The sequence below is a fragment of the Xyrauchen texanus genome, chromosome 17 (genome assembly GCF_025860055.1).
Source record: "Xyrauchen texanus isolate HMW12.3.18 chromosome 17, RBS_HiC_50CHRs, whole genome shotgun sequence".
Lineage (NCBI taxonomy): Eukaryota > Metazoa > Chordata > Actinopteri > Cypriniformes > Catostomidae > Xyrauchen > Xyrauchen texanus.
The window spans coordinates 27,719,953-27,738,536 of record NC_068292.1 but is presented as its reverse complement, the minus strand read 5'-3'; the positions used below and the strand labels follow the sequence as shown (position 1 = coordinate 27,738,536).

Below are 18,584 nucleotides of genomic sequence, written 5' to 3'. Positions count from 1 at the left end.
AGTTTACATACACTTTGTATTTCATAGCATTGCCTTTCAATTGTTTAACTTGGGTCAAACATTTTGGGTAGTCTTCCACAAGCTTCTCACATTAAGTTGCTGGAATTTTGGCACATTCCTCCAGACAGAACTGGTGTGAATGAGTCAGATTTGTAGGCCTCCTTGCTCGCACTCGCTTTTTCAATTCTGCCCACAAATTTTCAATTGGATTGAGGACAGGGCTTTTGGCTTTGTTGTCCTTAAGCCATTTTGCCACATCTTTGGAGGTATGCTTGGGGTCATTGTCCATTTGGAAGACCCATTTGTGACCGAGCTTTAACTTCATGGCTGATGTCTTGAGATTGCTGATTGCTTCAATATATCCGCATAACTTTCCTTCCTCATGATGACATCTATTTTGTGAAGTGCACCAGTCCCTCCTGCAGCAAAGCACCCCCCACAACATGATGCTGCCACCCCCATGCTTCACAGTTGGGATGGTGTTCTTTGGCTTTCAAGCTTCACACTTTTTCCTACAAACATAACGATGGCCATTATGGCCGAACAGTTGCATTTTTGTTTCATAGACCAGAGGACATTTCTCCAAAATATAAGATAATTGTCCCCCTGTGCACTTGCAAACTGTAGTCTGGATTTGTTATGGTGGTTTTGGAGCAGTGACTTCTTCCTTGCTAAGCAGCCTTTCAGGTTATATCGATATTGGACTTGTTTTACTGTGGATATAGATACTTGTTTACCTGTTTCCTCCAGCATCTTCACAAAGTCCTTTGCTGTTGTTAGAATTGATTTGCACTTTTTGCACCAAACTACATTAATCTCTAGGAGACAGAATGCATCTCCTTCCTGTGCTGTTTGATGGCTGCATCGTCCCATAGTGTTTATACTTGCATACTATTGTTTGTACAGATGAACGTGGTACCTTCAGGCATTTGGAAATTGCTCCCAAGGATGAACCAATCTTGTGGAGGTCCACAATTTTTTTTCTGAGGTCTTAGCTGATGTCTTTTGATTTTCCCATGATGTCAAGCAAAGAGGCACTGAGTTTAAAGGTAGGCTAAGAAGCTAATTGTCTAAAGGCTTGACATCATTTTCTGGAATTTTCCAAGCTGCTTAAAGGCACAGTTAACTTAGTGTATGTACATTTTTGACCCACTGGAATTTTGATATAGTCAATCAAAAGTGAAACAATCTGTCTGTAAACAATTGTTGGAAAATTCATGCACAAAGTAGCTTGACGTCCTAAACGACTTACCAAAACTATAGTTTGCTAATATTAAATCTGTGGAAAGGTTAAAAAAATTGTTTTAATGACTTCAACTTAAGTGTAGGCTATGTAAACTTCTGACTTCAACTGTATTATTTTAAATATCTTTGTTTGTGTTCAGCAGAAGAAAGAAAGTCATACACATCATGGATGGTATGTGGGTGAGTAAATAATGAGAGAATTTTCATTTTTGGATGAAATATTTTTTATTTATTTATTTTTATTTTTTATTTTTACTTGACATGCCGACGCGGTGCTCCTGCACAGACACTGAAACAAAAACAAACGCGCCGCATCATCAGTCAAAGACGTCAGTCTCGCGCATGTTTACATAGAAAAACAAATGAAAAACAGCACAGACGGATGGAACAACACGTTCGGTGTGAACGGCCCATACCGCCCTCTCTGTCTCTCCCCCCACCGTCTCGGGAGCTGCTGGATGAGTGAGCATGTAGAGCGGGAGTCAGGCAGACGCACAGCCGAAGTACAGAAAAAGAACAATACACACGTGATACCTAACTAACTTGTAAGTACTCTTTTCATTCACTTGTGTAAACATGCTTTGTAGTATGTCTTGTCATGTATTTGTGTCATGAATTATTGTGTGCGTAACTATATACTGCCTTATAATGTGACAGAATAAATAACTGCTTGAGTCAGGAAGTTCGCCGATTCCCTGTCTACCTCAATTCAACATAAGAGACATGAAGCTTAGGACAGAACACCCACATGTTCAGTCTTTCATAGTGGGACTAAGAACTAAGAGAAGGACTAAGAGTGGTGTCCTAAAGACACTTCCATTATGGTGAAATGATATTTAATAAAAAATATTACCGATTTTGTCTGTACTTTTTTTTTTTTTTTTAAGTTTAGTTTCTTTTAAACTGCTCATTACTCGGAAAATTGTAAACATTAAGTCTCAATATGACCTGTGCGACAATGCCAGTCTGAAGATATGGCCCAGTTCTGATTGTATGTCACGTTTGTGTGACGTTTCACTATTGCTGTGAAACTGTACAGTGACCAACAATGTGGCATTTGCAAACAAATTATCCTAAACCTTGTCTCAGAACTAACATGATTTTTTAAAACATTTTTGCGATTACAAAACTTTGACAACCAGAAGGTGTCAAAATAATTTGTTTTATTTTTTACAAGTATATCTTATCTTGTTTTATAGTTTAAAGGAATAGTTCAACTCAAAAAAGAAAATTCTGTCATTATTTACTCACCCTCATGCCATCCCAGATGTGTATGACTTTCTTTTTCTGCAGAACAAAAAAATAAAATATTTATATAGAAAAATATTTCTGCTTTGTAGGTCCATACAATGCAAGTGAATGGTACTAAAACTATGAAGCTCCCAAAAGCACAAAAAGGCAGCATAAAAGTAATCCATAAAACACCAGGGGTTTAATCAATGTCTTCTGAAGCCATTTAATCGATTTTGGGTGAGAATAGACCAAAATGTAACTCCTTTATCATTGTTCATCTTGCCATTACAGTCTCTAGGCACGGGTTAACCTTCCCTTTATAACATAACAAATAACTTTTTGTGAAATGTTTTGCTTGAAACGTGTGCTTTCTTGTGTTGTCTTTTTTTTTTTTTAAATACATGCAACTTGGTTTGATCGTTTATTATCTAATGCAATGACATTCATACTCAAAGATCATCTCTTTCTCCTTTTCTCTCAAAATAGTGGGAGCAGAATGTCAGTGAATGCCCCCAGCAGCAGTGATGCGTGTTTAAACATCGTTCACAGTCTGATGTGTCACCGCCAGGGAGGAGAGAATGAGAGCTTTGCCAAACGTGCCATTGAAAGCCTGGTGAAGAAACTCAAAGAGAAGAGAGATGAGCTTGACTCCCTCATCACTGCGATCACAACAAATGGAGTTCATCCAAGCAAGTGTGTCACCATACAGAGAACACTGGATGGCCGTTTGCAGGTCTGAGAACTAGCAGCCAACATGTTTTTTAATACAGATTAATCGTATCAGTGAAAATCTGTTTAACATTTGACATCTGTAAGTCCACACTGGTTTAGTTTTTATTGTGATTGGTCCATGTCAGTCCCATAGTCTTGCTGTCTCACACTGCACAAGGATGTAATGCATTGTACACCAGGCTCTAGATATCAGCTTGCACACTAACTGGCTGTTATTCTGAAAAAGCCCTATCATTTCTTAATGTTAATCATTTTTCTAAATGTGACTGACAATGTAAACAGGGTGTGCGGCCAATTCCTTGCTTCAACTCAACCTGAACATAAACAATATTGATTAAACAACTGAAAAAAAGCTCCCACATGCCACATGTCTACTGTAAATACAAAAAAAAAAAAACAGACACAGGCTTATTTTTCATAGAGGTGCCCGCCTCCATGACAAAGGTTATTCAGTCTTGTCATTTAAGTGCTAATAAATTTTAAAAAAGCAGGCGAGCAGCCCATTTTTGGTGAAGGATCTAACGCAGTGAAATGTTACAGTTACACAGTGAACACAAAAGGCATGACAAATATAAAGTACATTTGTGCATAACGTATGACTCTTAATACTGTATGTCATTTTGTAATATGATGACTTTCACATTTATGACTAAATGTCTGGGAGGCTTTAACCTCTGAAGTATTTATAATCATCAGAGGAAGAAAATAAAGGTGTGAGTGATGAGGTAAACATGAAAATCTTTTCTCCCAAAATAGTCATCTCATGATTTCAGAGAGAGGAGAGGCCCATAGAGAGAGCGAGAGAGAGAGAGACAGCGTTCCCTTCCCCCAGCTGTAGACAGGGAGAGGGGGGTGGAGGGCGAGGAAGGGTTGTTTTGTCTGCAACACAGGAAAGGGGCAGGGTTAAGCTTAAGCCTGTCTGTCTCGCTGTGTGTGTATGTGAGAGAGAGAGACGACTGTGTCAGTATTTGAAGCATGAGTGCAATGTGTTCAAGGACATTTATGCAGCATTATTTTTACATTTGGAATGTATGCAAGTGTCTGTACGCATATGCTTTAAACTGCCTGTGCCACACCACTCAAAACTTCTAGTGTTTGAAAGTGTAGAAATATGTAGTTTGAGTTTAATACTGTCTTTGTGTGAGTTTGTAAAATGAAATGGGCTTGGCATTAGATCAGGTCTGTCTGACTGTCTGCTTTGACTTGCTCAGGAAGGTCAGTTTCCTGGGTGGAGAATTGTAATTTATTCCAGTAGCAAATGAGGTCACAGCGTGTCGCCACTCACTCATGATTTAGAGAAGATGGTCTGACAACAGAGAAAAGTTTTGCTCTGTACTCCTTTTCATCTGCTCTCCTTCTCCGATATCACTCATTCTCTTTCTCAGACTCCTGTCCATTTTAACTCAAACTTTCTATGTGTTTGTGTGTGATGTAATACTATTAAAACTTTTTAATCACTGATTCACACATGAGCTTGCTGTGACTTGATTAGGTTCTGAGCCTAGTTGCAACGAACACCTTAAAGGGATAGTTCGCCCAAAAATTTTAATTCTCATTATTTACTCACCCTCCTGGCATCCCAGATGTGTATGACTTTCTTTGTTCTACAGAACAGAAATGAAGATATTATTAAGAATATTTCAGGTCTGTAGGTCCATACAATGTAAGTGAATGGGTGCCAAAATTCTGAAGCTTCAAAATCCATATAAAGAGAGCATAAAAGTAATCCATATGACTCCAGTGTGTAAATCCATATGTATAGATACGATATGATATGATAGGTGTGGGTGAGAAACACATCGATATTTAAATAATTTTTTAGCATAAATTCTCCTCTGCCCATTTGGAGGCCATCCATCCATCCATCCATCCATCCATCCATCCATCCATCCATCGTCAACCGCTTATCCTGTGTACAGGGTCGCGGCACTTGGAGGCCATATGCACAAATAATGTGAATCACCAAAAACAGAAGAAAGTGAAAGTGAAGGGAAAAGTACATAAATATTGATCTGTTTCTCACCCACACCTATCATATTGCTTCAGATGATATGGATTTAACCACCAGAGTCATCTTGAGTACTTTTATGTTGCTCGTATGTGGATTTTTGGAGCTTCAAAATTTGGCACCCATTCACTTGCATGGACCTACAAAGCTGAAATATTTTTCTAAAAACCATTGTTTGTGTTCTGCAGATGAAAGAAAGTCATAAACATCTGGGATGGCATGAGAGTGAGTAAACTTTCATGAGAGCAACTACTTTTGTGTGAGCTACCCTTTTAAGTTAAGAAGATCCTTAGTTATAATTATAGGGCTGTTGTCCCAAAGGATTTTCTTAACTTAAGGCATGGATTCCAGCCGGCTGCTGAACTTATATATACTTTATATTGTGTAAACCTAGTAAATATTGTGTAATTAAATGTTCATTTAAGATCAGTAAATTTATTTACATCACATTTTCTATATCATAAAGTTGTTTTTTATATATCTGCATTGTATCTGTCATTGGCCACTTTGCTCTTTAGATATTGACCGTTAAAATAATCATGTGACTTTGATTATTCTTTACCATTTTCTGTGAGATTTTTATATTTTCTGTAATCACTAGATGTTCAGTCACCACAAAACTTGTTATGGAGCTGCAACAAGAATTATGTTGAATTCTAAATTATTGTTTATAATACTGAGCCCTGAGGCTATATTTTTGTATGTTAGCCTAACTAGTCGTCGACCGATATGGGTTTTTTAATGGCTGATGCCGATATCCAGAGAACAGGGTGGCCGATAGTCTGATACAATGCTGATATATCACAATTTAAAATAGTACATAAAATTGCTATAAATCTTTTTTTTACAAACTCTTATTTAGCACTATATTTACTCAATTTCACACAAAAAACTAAAAAATAATATTGTATTTTGAATTGTAGATAGCAGTTTCTTAAGATATCTGTTTAGTCATCAAATTTTAGTAATTTATTTGCACATGAAAAAATGGTTGATATATTTGAAAGAAGGAAATAACAGTTCACACAATAGTCCAGCAAACATGGATGGCATGTGCACATTAACAATCACATTTACGCAAAAAAAGCAGACTCAAACCAATTGTACATGTAGTGGATAGTGAATAAGACATTTATTTATAGCACATGTGAAGCGCTTTTAACTTGGGCTGCATCCGAAAACGTAGGCAGCTGACTTGCTACAGTGTTGCCTCATCAGTTAATGGCATAACTAACAGCTGTTTTGAATTAATGCAACTCTTATGGAAACTGGTCTCTTAACAGTTTGAAAAGCACCTTATTTTCATCATACCTCCGTATACTGCCTCCTGAGGCTGATAGAATAAATTCTTCAGATGCTTCAGATGAATATATTAGATAAGCACTCGACAGGAATAAAACACTGGATTGTTGTGAATCACATCACACGTTTGAACGAGATATCAGCATATTTGCAGACGGTATATAATGCTAGTTTTATTTATATTTGCCTTTTTATTATTAGACAAGACAGATAAAAGTTACAGGGAACTGTTGAGGAAAGAGACTGAGAATTAAACAGGCGAGGACTTTAACATAGGGCTGGGAGTCGATTCCAAAAGAATCTATTTCGAGGCGTTGGGAATCGAGAATTGACTCGAAAGGTTGGAATCGATTCCTTTAGGGGAAACCGGTTGATTATTTTAGTCTGTGTTTATTTCATCGACCACTGAACTACGACACATTTCAGAAACCACATCACTAAAACAATTTACAAAATAATTATAAAATGGCTGCATCTTAACGATCATAAAAATGATAACAACTTCCCCGATGTTAGCACACAAGTCTGCATCAATGAGATGTCAGAGTTGAGTTAGCTTCCCAGTTCACATCAATAAATCATTACTGCACGTTTAAAAGTGAGGATGTCACGCTTCTCTCATTCTGTTCATTTTTACAGTGTTTTAAAACTTACACATATCATTTTTTAATTAGCCTACATTTTACACAATTACATAGAAATTATTATATGACATCAAATTCAAAAACAAAAATGTTAAATACACGTTACAAAATATATATTTTTAAAATGGTATGAAATAAACCAGTACAATTTTTTGCAGTTGTTCGAAATACAGGCGAATCTATCTCATAGGATCGAAGCATCGCGCTTTGGTGTGTGCAGTATTATGATTTAATTTTAGAATGCACCTATTAATAGTAAATGTCATTCATGCTATTATAAATAGTGCAAAGAACACTTAGTAGTGAGCTGTTTATTATGAGATTTTACTTTACCTCTCGTTTCTTTCGGAACTAAAAAAAAAATCTAAAATATGAGTCTGGAATGGACTCTTGGAATCTATTTGAAAACCAAGGAATCGGAATCTGAGTCAGTTCCCAAACTTCTGCAATCGAACAGCCCTACTTTAACATTATGAGCTCAAATGCATCTATCGCTTCTCTGATATGCAGACCATTTAAATGACACTGTGTTGCAGTGTTAAGTCTATTATTGTTGAAATATGATGCACGTAACAACAAAACGAACCATGTCTGGTCGTTACATAACTCAGTCGCTTCATGCAAGCAGGTGATTTTTGGCACCCTCAAGAAGCAAATCGGCTTAACAGGAAAATGTCAGAATATCGGCCAATGTATTGCCCTCTGCAATATATTGGTCAACAACAAATGTTAACATCAGGTGTTGTCTCTTGCTCAGGTGGCTGGACGGAAGGGTTTCCCTCATGTCATATATGCTCGTCTGTGGCGATGGCCGGATCTCCACAAGAATGAACTGAAGCATGTCAAGTTTTGTCAGTATGCGTTTGATCTGAAGTACGATAACGTGTGCGTGAACCCCTACCACTATGAGCGTGTGGTTTCACATGGAATTGGTGCGTATGTGTGTTTTTATATCTCTTATTAAAAATACACAGATAGCTATGAAAATAAAACTTCTGCCTGACTTATTAGACAGTTTTTGAACACTTACTGTTACAGTTTTAACAGTAAAAATTATTTTGATCAAGGACAAGAGTCCATATCAACTGTTGAGCATAATTCTATAACTATATTGATATTTTGACGATTATATTTTTAGGGTTCCCATGGTCATGGAAAACCTTTAAATTATAATTAAATTTTTAAATGTCATTTTCAGGCTTGAAAAAGTCTAAAATGCTCTAAAATAGTCATAGAAAAATCATGGAAATTAATTGGTCAAAAACGGTGGGCATACGCTGTATTTTATAATGCAGTGTGCTACAAATATTTGAATATATTTTTCTTTCTTCTCTTTTTGCAGTGGGGTTCAGTTTGCCAAACACAGGTGAGTGGTGCTCTGTAACTCTGGATAGTGGGGGACATAAGTGCTTGCATTCCATCTTCATACCTTTCTTCTGCATATGTGAAAGACTGTCTCGGTTATTTATCTGGGCTAATCACTGAGTGCCCTGATCGCTATGCTGCTGGCACCCAGCCTTTAATCAGAGAGAAACAGCCATAAAATGTGTCAGATCGAGACATGCAAGGACTCGCCTTGCAGTGAGAGAGATAAACAGAGACAGGAGTTTGGAGAGGAGCTCAGAGGTATTTTGACAGTTGTTGTCATCCCACAGGCAGGCTGATAAAAGAGGAACACATTCATGACTGCATCCAGATGGAGGGTCCATCGTGTATGAACCTACAGCAAGACCACCATCCACCAGATCACTACAGCCACCCGCTTAGACTGCTGTCTCCAGAGCCACCCCAGCGGTCCACTCCCTCAGTCACTCTCTACCCCTGCCTGCCCCTCTCCCCACCCTGTATGTCCATCAAGGCTTGATCAAGTCTTTCAACACTATTCTAATATTGTAATAAATCAATTACAAAAGAAAAACACATTAGTGTAACCAAACTGACTGAACTGGGCCATTGTAAGTGTTTTTATTGCAGACCAGTAATGACATAATAATCATATTCAAACCGTAAAACTCTATACATTACTTCTCAATACATACCAGTGGGGATTTCTTTAAGACTGCAAGGGAAGCTCAGCTTCCCCTATAATGTCAAAAAAATAATGGTCAAATATGTACTATTGTGTAAACAATTTATTGACTAAAAATGCGCTAGAACACGTTCATCTCGAATTCGTTCAGAATCAGCTACATTACATATAGCAGGTCGGCTGACTCGATTTACTTCTCATACATTCCCGTAGCGTCAGTGCATTTCCCTGTTGAAGCCGAGCGTCCATTGACTTCAATGGGGCTGCTCTGAACAGTTTTTTTCAGTGCTCCGAAAATAGACGGTCATTGGATAAATGCTGCGATTATGTCCCGCCCACGGACGCTCAGCGTCTCTGGGGGTGAATGAGGAGTGGGCTGGCCCGGACCCCGGGCTTCCGCGTGATGATTGGAGGATCTGTCGAAAGACTGCATCTCCTTTTGATTGACAGCGAATCTCTACTAAAAGAAGTCACTGAAGCTATTTCGCGCTCAGTCCCATCGCGGATTTCTCAAGTGTAGTCGAAAGACAAACTGCTGCAACCTATTTCTTTATATTTGTTTGGCGAAATTGCTAGTCAATTTGCATAATACATTTCACACAATTATACACCACATTCCTTGTTTCAGTTTTACCAAGTTTAATATATTTTGTTTTAGAGCATTCGTTCGTTCGTTCATTCATTCATTCATACAGTAGGCTAGGCTAGCGTCGTACGGGTGAAACTGCACACGATGGCAGACAGTACTAATATTGTCGACCTGATTTTGGCGAAGCCATTTGAAAGTCTTCCTTACGAGGAAAAAATTAGAATTAAACAGCAGGGCAGATCAACACCTAAGATTGATTTAGTGCAAAAAATAGGGTAAATAAGTTTATAATGTAGGCCGAAAATGAGCTTCCCTTCTTTGAAAGACCAGCAGCCGCCACTGATACATACTATCCCATTCTCTCTCTGTCTATGGCTTCTTCTTTCTACAGCAAGTGCCTCCAGGTTGTCCATGCAGGCAGAGTGTTCTGAGGGACTGCTGCAGAACGCCTCGCCTGCGGGTCGGGCCCTGACCTCCAGCTCTCCCCCTTCCACCCCAACACACAGTCACCCACCCACCAACAGCCAGCCCTCATCACAGCAGCCCTCTCTCAGCCAAAGCGACTACAGCAACTCAAAGCACACCCAGACACAAGGCTCATTCCACAGTGAGTTAAAGTGATTATGAAGTATTTAGAGCACCATTATTAAGTATATAGGGTAATAAGGATCAGATTTTTAAGGATCAGATCTGTGCAGTTTTGAATTTTACTGCAGACATTTGTTACCAAATGGAATTATAAGAAGGTGCATGTGGTACCCCAGTGGCTAGCTAAACAAGTATTATAATGCATATTAGATTACATTATTAATCACTATAAAGGCTAGATATGAGGGTAATCATATGAAGTAATACTGAAAATGAAGCACAAAATGCCAACATGAACAGGAGTGGTGGTGATGTAGTGGGCTAAAAGCACTAAACTGTAAAGCAGAAGGTTGTCAGTTTGTTCCCCACAGCCACCACCATTGTGTCCTTGAGCAAGGCACTTAACTCCAGGTTGCTCCGGGGGGATTGTCCCCGTAATAAGGGCTCTGTTAGTCGCTTTGGATAAAAGTGTCTGCCAAATGCATAAATGTAAATGAACAAGTGTTACCTTTTGTTGTAAAGTCACAGCATTTTTGTTTGTATAGCACTTTTCACAATATTCCTACTGTAGTTTCAAAGCAGCTTTACAAATAAAAATGCTGTGACTTCACAACAAAAGGTAACACTTGTTCATTATGTCACTTTGTGGTTCAGCATTTCTTCACATTATTAGTACAGTGAGCAAGCCAAAGGTGACTGTAGCAAGGAACAAAAAAAAAAAAGCTTGGCAGTAAGCAGGCTCAGCTGGGGTAACCAGTTCTGGATTTACAGCATGAACATAATGCCAATATTGGTTAGCTATGTATAATAAAAGTCACGTATTCATTTGAGTAGTTTAAGAGATGTAACTTTTTTGGTTGGCAATGTTTAAAACTAAAGGACTGGACTGTAAGATTGTACTTTTTTTTTTTTTTTTTTGCAGTTTGATCTATATCAATCTTATTTATGATTTTAGCCCAGCCTGCTCATTATCTGTGCTAAATTAAAATTTGTATGGTAGTCAAAAACTGATATGAAGTCATATTAAAGGGATAGTTCAGACAAAAATGAAAATTCTGTCATCATTTACTCCCTCATGCCATCCCAGATTATTTCTTCTGCAGAACACAAATAAATATTTTTAGATGAATATCTAAGCTCTGTAGGTCCATACAATACAAGTGAATGTTGTCCAGAAGGTCATAAAGGGACATAATGGCAGCATAAAAGTAATCTATACGACTGCAGTACCTAAATCCATATCCTCTGAAGTGCTGTGTGATAAGGTGGGATGAGAAACAGTTCAATATTTAAGTCCTTTTTACCCCCTGTAAATCTATACTTTCACTTTCACTTACACATTCTGGTGTGGAAGTGACCTTCACATTCAGCCACCTACTGGTAGGGCTGCTCAAATGTGGAGATTTATAGTAAAAAAGGACTTAAACATTGATCTGTTTCTCACCCACTCCTATCAAATCACTACTAAAGACTTCTAAAGGATTAAACCACAGGAATCTTATGGATTAATTTTAATGCTCTCTTTGTCCTTTTTGGACCTTCTTAGTTTTGACCACCATTCCCTTGCATTGAATGGAGCAAGAGAACTGAGATATTCTTCTAAACATCTTCATTAGTTTGCGGAAGAAAGAAATTCACACACATTTGAGATGACATGAGGGTGATTAAATGATGAGAGAATTATCCTTTTTGGGTGAACTAACCCTTTAAGTGTTTTTGTTTTTAAACTCCTCAGCAACAACCTGGACAGGGACAAGCACAGCCTCCTATACCCCTGCAGGACCACAACAGAATGGGCGGAGTCATCAGCAAGCCACACCTGCTCACACCAGCCACTTCTGTATGTAAATATTGATGTTATGTCAGCACTGTTTTTCTAAAATATACATGATAATGACAATTGATTACATATATTTGTGTCATGATTGGAACAGAATATACCTCAGTCACTATTTACTTCTAATTATCACGTTTTTTTAAGTGTCTTTTCATTTAACTCTCCACTTAATGTAATTTTTATGCTGTTATCAGGGTCTCAGCATCACACACCAGCCTCATACCCACAGCCAGTCTCCAACCATCCAGGTGCTAAACACATGCACACATCTACATAAACAACCCTCTGTACTGGCAAGTTAAGCCTAGGTGTCATTGTGTTTATCCTGCAGGTCCAGAGTTCTGGTGCTCAATCTCTTATTTTGAGATGGATGTACAGGTCGGGGAGATGTTTAAAGTATTGGCAAACTGCCCTGTGGTGACGGTGGATGGATACGTGGATCCTTCGGGTGGTGACCGCTTCTGTCTGGGGCAGCTTAGCAATGTTCACCGGACTGATGCCAGCGAAAGGGCACGGTAAGTGTTTGTTCGCTAGTCTCGAGGTGTTTAGTTTGTGTATTTGTATGTTTGTCTCAAAGAGTTCAAGCAAGTGGTGGAGTGAAAAACAAATGTAGGAAAACCGTATGTACGATTCACAGAGATGCCAGCTATTGAACCCCTGTACCCTACTCAACAGGCTTCACATTGGTAAAGGTGTTCAGCTTGAGTGCCGTGGGGAGGGGGACGTGTGGATGCGTTGCCATAGTGATCATGCTGTCTTTGTCCAAAGTTACTACTTGGACAGAGAGGCAGGGAGAGCGCCAGGGGATGCCGTTCATAAGATCTACCCTGGAGCCCTCATTAAGGTAAGCATCTATTGACTTCACGCTGCTTACTTCTTTTTAAATTACATCTTATCTGATCAGAAGCTTCCCCACATATCAGCCAACCCTGTATCAGTGGAGTGTGTAGGACAGCTACCTGTCACTGTAAAACTTTAGTTTGTGTCCTTGATAAATCATTCTTTTATTCGATTTTCTGATTGGGTTTCCCAAGTGCGGGAGAATTAATGTCATCTTATTTTTCCAGGTGTTTGATCTTCGACAGTGTCACAGGCAGATGCAGCAGCAAGCAGCGACTGCACAGGCAGCTGCAGCTGCACAGGCTGCAGCAGTGGCTGGGAACATCCCTGGGCCAGGCAGTGTTGGAGGAATTGCTCCAGCCATTAGTGAGTCTAACTTCTGACCTTAAACCTAATCTATTTGTTTGTCTGTCTCGCTATCTCTCTCTATCTATCTGCCCAACCGACTGACCAAGAGCTGGTCTGTTTGTCTGTCTATCTATTTATCTATCTATTTTTCAGGTCTGTCGGCAGCAGCTGGAATAGGTGTTGATGACCTGCGTCGCCTATGCATCTTACGTCTGAGTTTTGTAAAGGGCTGGGGACCCGACTACCCTCGGCAGACCATCAAGCAGACACCATGCTGGGTAGAAGTTCATCTGCACCGCGCCCTGCAGCTGCTGGATGAGGTGTTGCACACCATGCCCCTCGCTGACCCTGGACCTGCCAACTGACCAGCAGGCTGAAGAGAGAAGGTGCCAAAGTATATTACAAAAACAGGGATGAAGAGAAAAAAAGAGTGGGAGAAAAGAGAAAAGTGAACAACATACAAAGTCTCTTTCCTAAGATGTACACCTGCACAGGCAAACAGTGACTCATTGAACCACATACACATGCACAAGCATTCATGACTTTACACACGCACACACAGTCTTTCCACAGCCTTAGCCAGCAAACTGCCTCTGAACTGACCAGTGTTTAGTGCACTCATGGGTGCTGTTGATTCTGTTGTCATGGTAACACAAACCAAAGGCCCCACTGATGAGGTGGATGTCCAAAAAGAGGCAAAAAGTGAGGGAGGAGGTTAAGAAAAAAGCCTGTATAGCTGATCATGTAATAGCATCCTAGATTAATATCCAACACACACTCTGATTAACCATAGTTTTCTGAAGGTGGGAACTAATCAGATTTCTGAATATAAACAGGATGTCAAAGGGAATAATCCTTACTGAATCAGCTAAAAGAGAGGATAGAAAAATGTGCCTGCTGTGGATCAAAAGGTATCCATTCTGTACTATCTGTATTCAAGAAGCCAGTATATTATTATCTGACCAATCTTGATTGCTAGAATGGAGACCAAAGACTCTTATTTTAATGAATGAGAACAAAGACTCTTATTTTAATGAATGAGACCAAAGACTCTTATTTTAATGAATGAGACCAAAGAGACTAAATTTAAATTAAAATCTACTCATTATGAATGCCTTAATAGTGAGTAATTTAGTGATACAAAGATATAGGTTTTGTTCCATACTTAGGAGCAGGGGCATATTAAACAATATAATTATGAGTGACACATCTCAACCCTCTCCTACTAATACATTTCATATGTTTAATTACCCTGATACAAGAAGCGTGTTAAATCCGGACAGTGCCGAACAATGTGCCAAAAAAGCCTGACACTTTTATACTTGCTTAAGCTTAAAGGAATAGTTTACCCCAAAATGAAAATTCTCTCATCATTTACTTATCCTCATGCCATCCCAGATGTGTATGACTTTCTTTCTTCTGCAGAACACAAACAAAGATTTTTAGAAGAATATCTCAGCTATGCAGGTCCATACAATGAAAGTAAATGTTGGACATAAATTTGAAGCTCTAAAAGCACATAAAGGCAGCATAAAATTAATTAATGTGACTCCAGTGGTTTAACCCATGTCTTCTGAAGCAATATGACAGAAAACAAATTACTTGAAAATTGAAAACACCTATCAATTTTACAGACACCTATCAATGTCTATGGCTCTTTAAGACATAGATTTAGCCACTGGAGTTGTATGGATTACATTTATGCTTCTTTTGTTTTGCTTTTTGAACCTTCAAAGTTCTGGCCTCCATTCACTTGCATTCAGTGGACCTACAGAGCTGAGATATTCTTCTAAAAATATGTTTTTGTGTTCTGCTGAAGACAGTCATTCACATCTGGAATGGTATGAGGGTGAGAAATTTGAGAATGTTCATTTTTAGTGAACTATCCATTTAATATGACTTCATATTGAGTCATGATGCAGAGAGGAGTTTATTATTATTATTAATAAACATGTATTATACACAGAAAAATGCAGACATGATCCATGCCAAGGGAACCACATCACATCAGCCAAATACTATCATAACCAAATATAATATCTTGACAAAAACAAAAAGTCAAAAACAAGCAAGAGACAAAAAAGAAAGCAAATAAATTAAAAGAAGATACACACAGCACCCACACAAGTCATCTATGTCTGGAACCCAAAACATTATTAAGGAAATAATCAATTACCCAAAAACACCAAAATGTAAGCACACATTCCAGGTCTTAATAGATTTTTTGTTACAGGAGGTGGACTGAGATTTAATATAAATCTCAGTATCTCTTTAAAAATTAGAGAATTTTTAATACTTTACATTTATGAATAAAGTAATCAATAATTAATTAAGCAGAATAATTAAATTACATAGAAAATATTCTGCAGAGAGAATAGACACCAAGCAGATATTTTAAGTGTTACAGTCTCTCATACACATAGACTTGCATTTTAGACATGGGTTTCCTGACTTACAGAATGTTTAATCTTTATATATTGTATAAAGCACTGTATTTTATTCATGATTCAAACATGTGATGTCCTCATTTAATAAATACATTGCCTTAATGCATTTTTAAATAGTAGGCAGGCTGCCTTCGAGACTTTTTGGTTATTGCTGTAATTTATGTTTATGAGTTATTGTTCAAATGTATTAATTTTATTCTGGTTTTGCACACTATAAACAGTGTATCCAAGCCAATATATTTTTTACAACGTTTTAAAAGGTTTTTGTTGGTTTTTCCATTTTTATAAAGTTCTGCTACTCCCACTCCTATTTAAATGAAATAATGTATATTGTCCTGAAATAAAGCAAGGACAAAATGGAATGAAATATGTGCCATTGGGACTTCATCTTGAATTTGAACATATTTACTTGAAATAGATTTAGCAGATTTGAACTTGAATTACATCAAACTTTGAACTTGAATTTTATGAATTTAATTTGAACATGTTTACTTCACATTGAATTTGCAGTTTTAAACTCTAATTACATCAAACTTGAAATTCAAATATATGTGGCACGAATTCAGATTTTTTAATTCAGATTCCATTTTTTAATACACTTATTTAGTTTTTATATTCAGATTCGGGTAAATTTGACGAACCAGGGCACTCAAAAAGAGCATTCAAGCCTGTATGTAATCGAACTCCTTGACCAATCACAACGTAGCTCACAGTTCACATTTGGAAGAGGAAGGGTCTGCTGTGAAAGTGCCACTGCCAACGTGGGATCATGGGAAAACGAGAGCCACCACCTCTTTCTAGTGCAAGTTACTTGTTCTGTCCTGATGAAAACTCCAGATGTAAACTGTGCAGGATATTCCTACAGGTTTTAGAATGGAACTTTAAAAACCACAGAGACATGCAGGAATAGCCAGCACACTTCCTGCACACAGGAAAAAAGTCCTGCAGGACATTTCTACAGGACAACTGCAAACCTCCTCCAGGAATAAAATAAGAGTCTAAAAGGTTTAAATGATCCTGCAGGACACCTGTTTATTTCCTGAGGAATAAAACAGTATCCTACAGGAAACACAGGAAGACACACTGATGTAATAACTGTAATAAAATATATTAACACTGCTATTATGTAAAAGTACCTGACTGTCTTTTCAAACACCAAGACAATTATTTACAACGGCTAGCCATGCCCTAGCAACCATTAAAATCAACCTAGTAACCAGCCTTATTGACTTCCATTAAAAATCGCTGAGAGGGATATCTTCAGATCAGAATGTCCTACAGACATGAGAGTTGGCTTGTTTTACTTGGGTGAGCAATCAGTCTTCAAGAATCCACTTGGAAACTACTTAGCCACGCCCTAGCAACCATTTAGAGCACCCTAGCAACAAAACCAAAATGGCTTAGATGGTATCTCTGGATCAGAATGTTGTAGAGACATAATTGTTGGCTCGTATGACTCAGGTTAGCAAGTAGCTTATTTAGTATCACCCTGGCAACTGCCTAGTAACCAGATGGGGTCACACTAGCAACCAAATTTCAACATTCATATCTCTGCACCCGAATGTCGTACAGACATAGGCCTACGGGTGGGCACAATTTACTCAAGATAGAAAATATCCCATTTATTGTTACACTGGCAACTTTCTCTCATCTCTGCTCTTTCACTTCATCTTGTCATCTTTGCTGCTTCCTCTCTGACCTCATCATCCTCTTTATACAACTGACACATTTTATAGTACTTTTTCTTAATTTCCTGTCATATTAATATAGTGTTATTTTACTAACATTCTGGCATTAATAATAAGGAATGTCAGAAATTAGTGTTTTTGCAGTGTCGGAAATCCAATCACATTTTATTCTTTTAAAGAAAGTACACTACAATACATAGGGTGGACTTTTTATCTGACCGGTTAATCTTCTGAGGTAACATCACTTCGATTTTCAGGGTCAAATTCCAAACAACATTTTTCCTACCTTGAAGAGCTTTGCTGCAGGAAGGGGGCACCCCTCAAAAACATGTTCCAAACAAGTCTTTTCTCAAAGGCGCCCCTGCAGCACCCTTTCTGTGCACGCCACTGAAACCTGTTACCTATTAGCTTATATATTTTACATGGTTAGGATCTCACCTCACACCATTGTTTTGATCTATTTTCCCAGTTGTCAGCAATATTGTTTTTTAGCATGTTTAATTCTCTGTTTTCAAGGTGTGACTGAATTTAACAGATCCATTATGACAACATTTCCATAAATAAAATTATGAATTGGTAAAAATGTACTATTTGTGAGTTTGATTCTCCAGGAAGAAATCAAATCCTGCAGGACACCACCCAAATAATTTCTGTAGAAAACTCCTGCACAATACATTTTAACACTTGCTATGTTTTGCAGGATTTGAAATCTACCCTGAACAATATTCCTGTAGGGAATAAAGATGTTTAAATAACATGTGAGACAATTCCTGCAGAAAATTATTTCCATAATATTCCTGAAGGATTGTTACAGGAAAATGAGCCGAAAATCCTGTAGGAAAACTGCAGAGAACTCCTGCAGGATTCCTGTAATTTTTTTGTAAGGGCAAGTTCAGATCCCAATGGCACATATTTCATTCCATACAAAAGACATCATTTTTTTCTCTGAACACCGTAATTTGAAATTGCTCGAAAATACCTTATAGATTCTGTCCATGCGATGAGCGCTGCTGGTGGGCGGTACTTACGGTCAGACTCTGACGCTGTGCATCCC

General features: G+C 38.1%; 1 protein-coding gene across 1 annotated transcript; it reads left to right on the top strand.

Moving 5' to 3' along the window:
* The first annotated feature begins 1,602 nt into the window (after positions 1-1,602).
* On the top strand, positions 1,603-16,942 carry smad10b (SMAD family member 10b). Its single transcript, XM_052147257.1, has 12 exons — positions 1,603-1,790; positions 2,965-3,211; positions 7,922-8,096; positions 8,507-8,530; positions 8,820-9,008; positions 10,174-10,389; positions 12,106-12,210; positions 12,402-12,455; positions 12,539-12,722; positions 12,883-13,051; positions 13,275-13,413; positions 13,549-16,942. Exons 2-12 carry the CDS (start codon positions 2,975-2,977, stop codon positions 13,758-13,760), a joined length of 1,704 nt encoding a protein of 567 aa, XP_052003217.1. The 5' UTR covers positions 1,603-1,790; positions 2,965-2,974; the 3' UTR covers positions 13,761-16,942.
* The last annotated feature ends 1,642 nt before the right edge of the window (positions 16,943-18,584 follow it).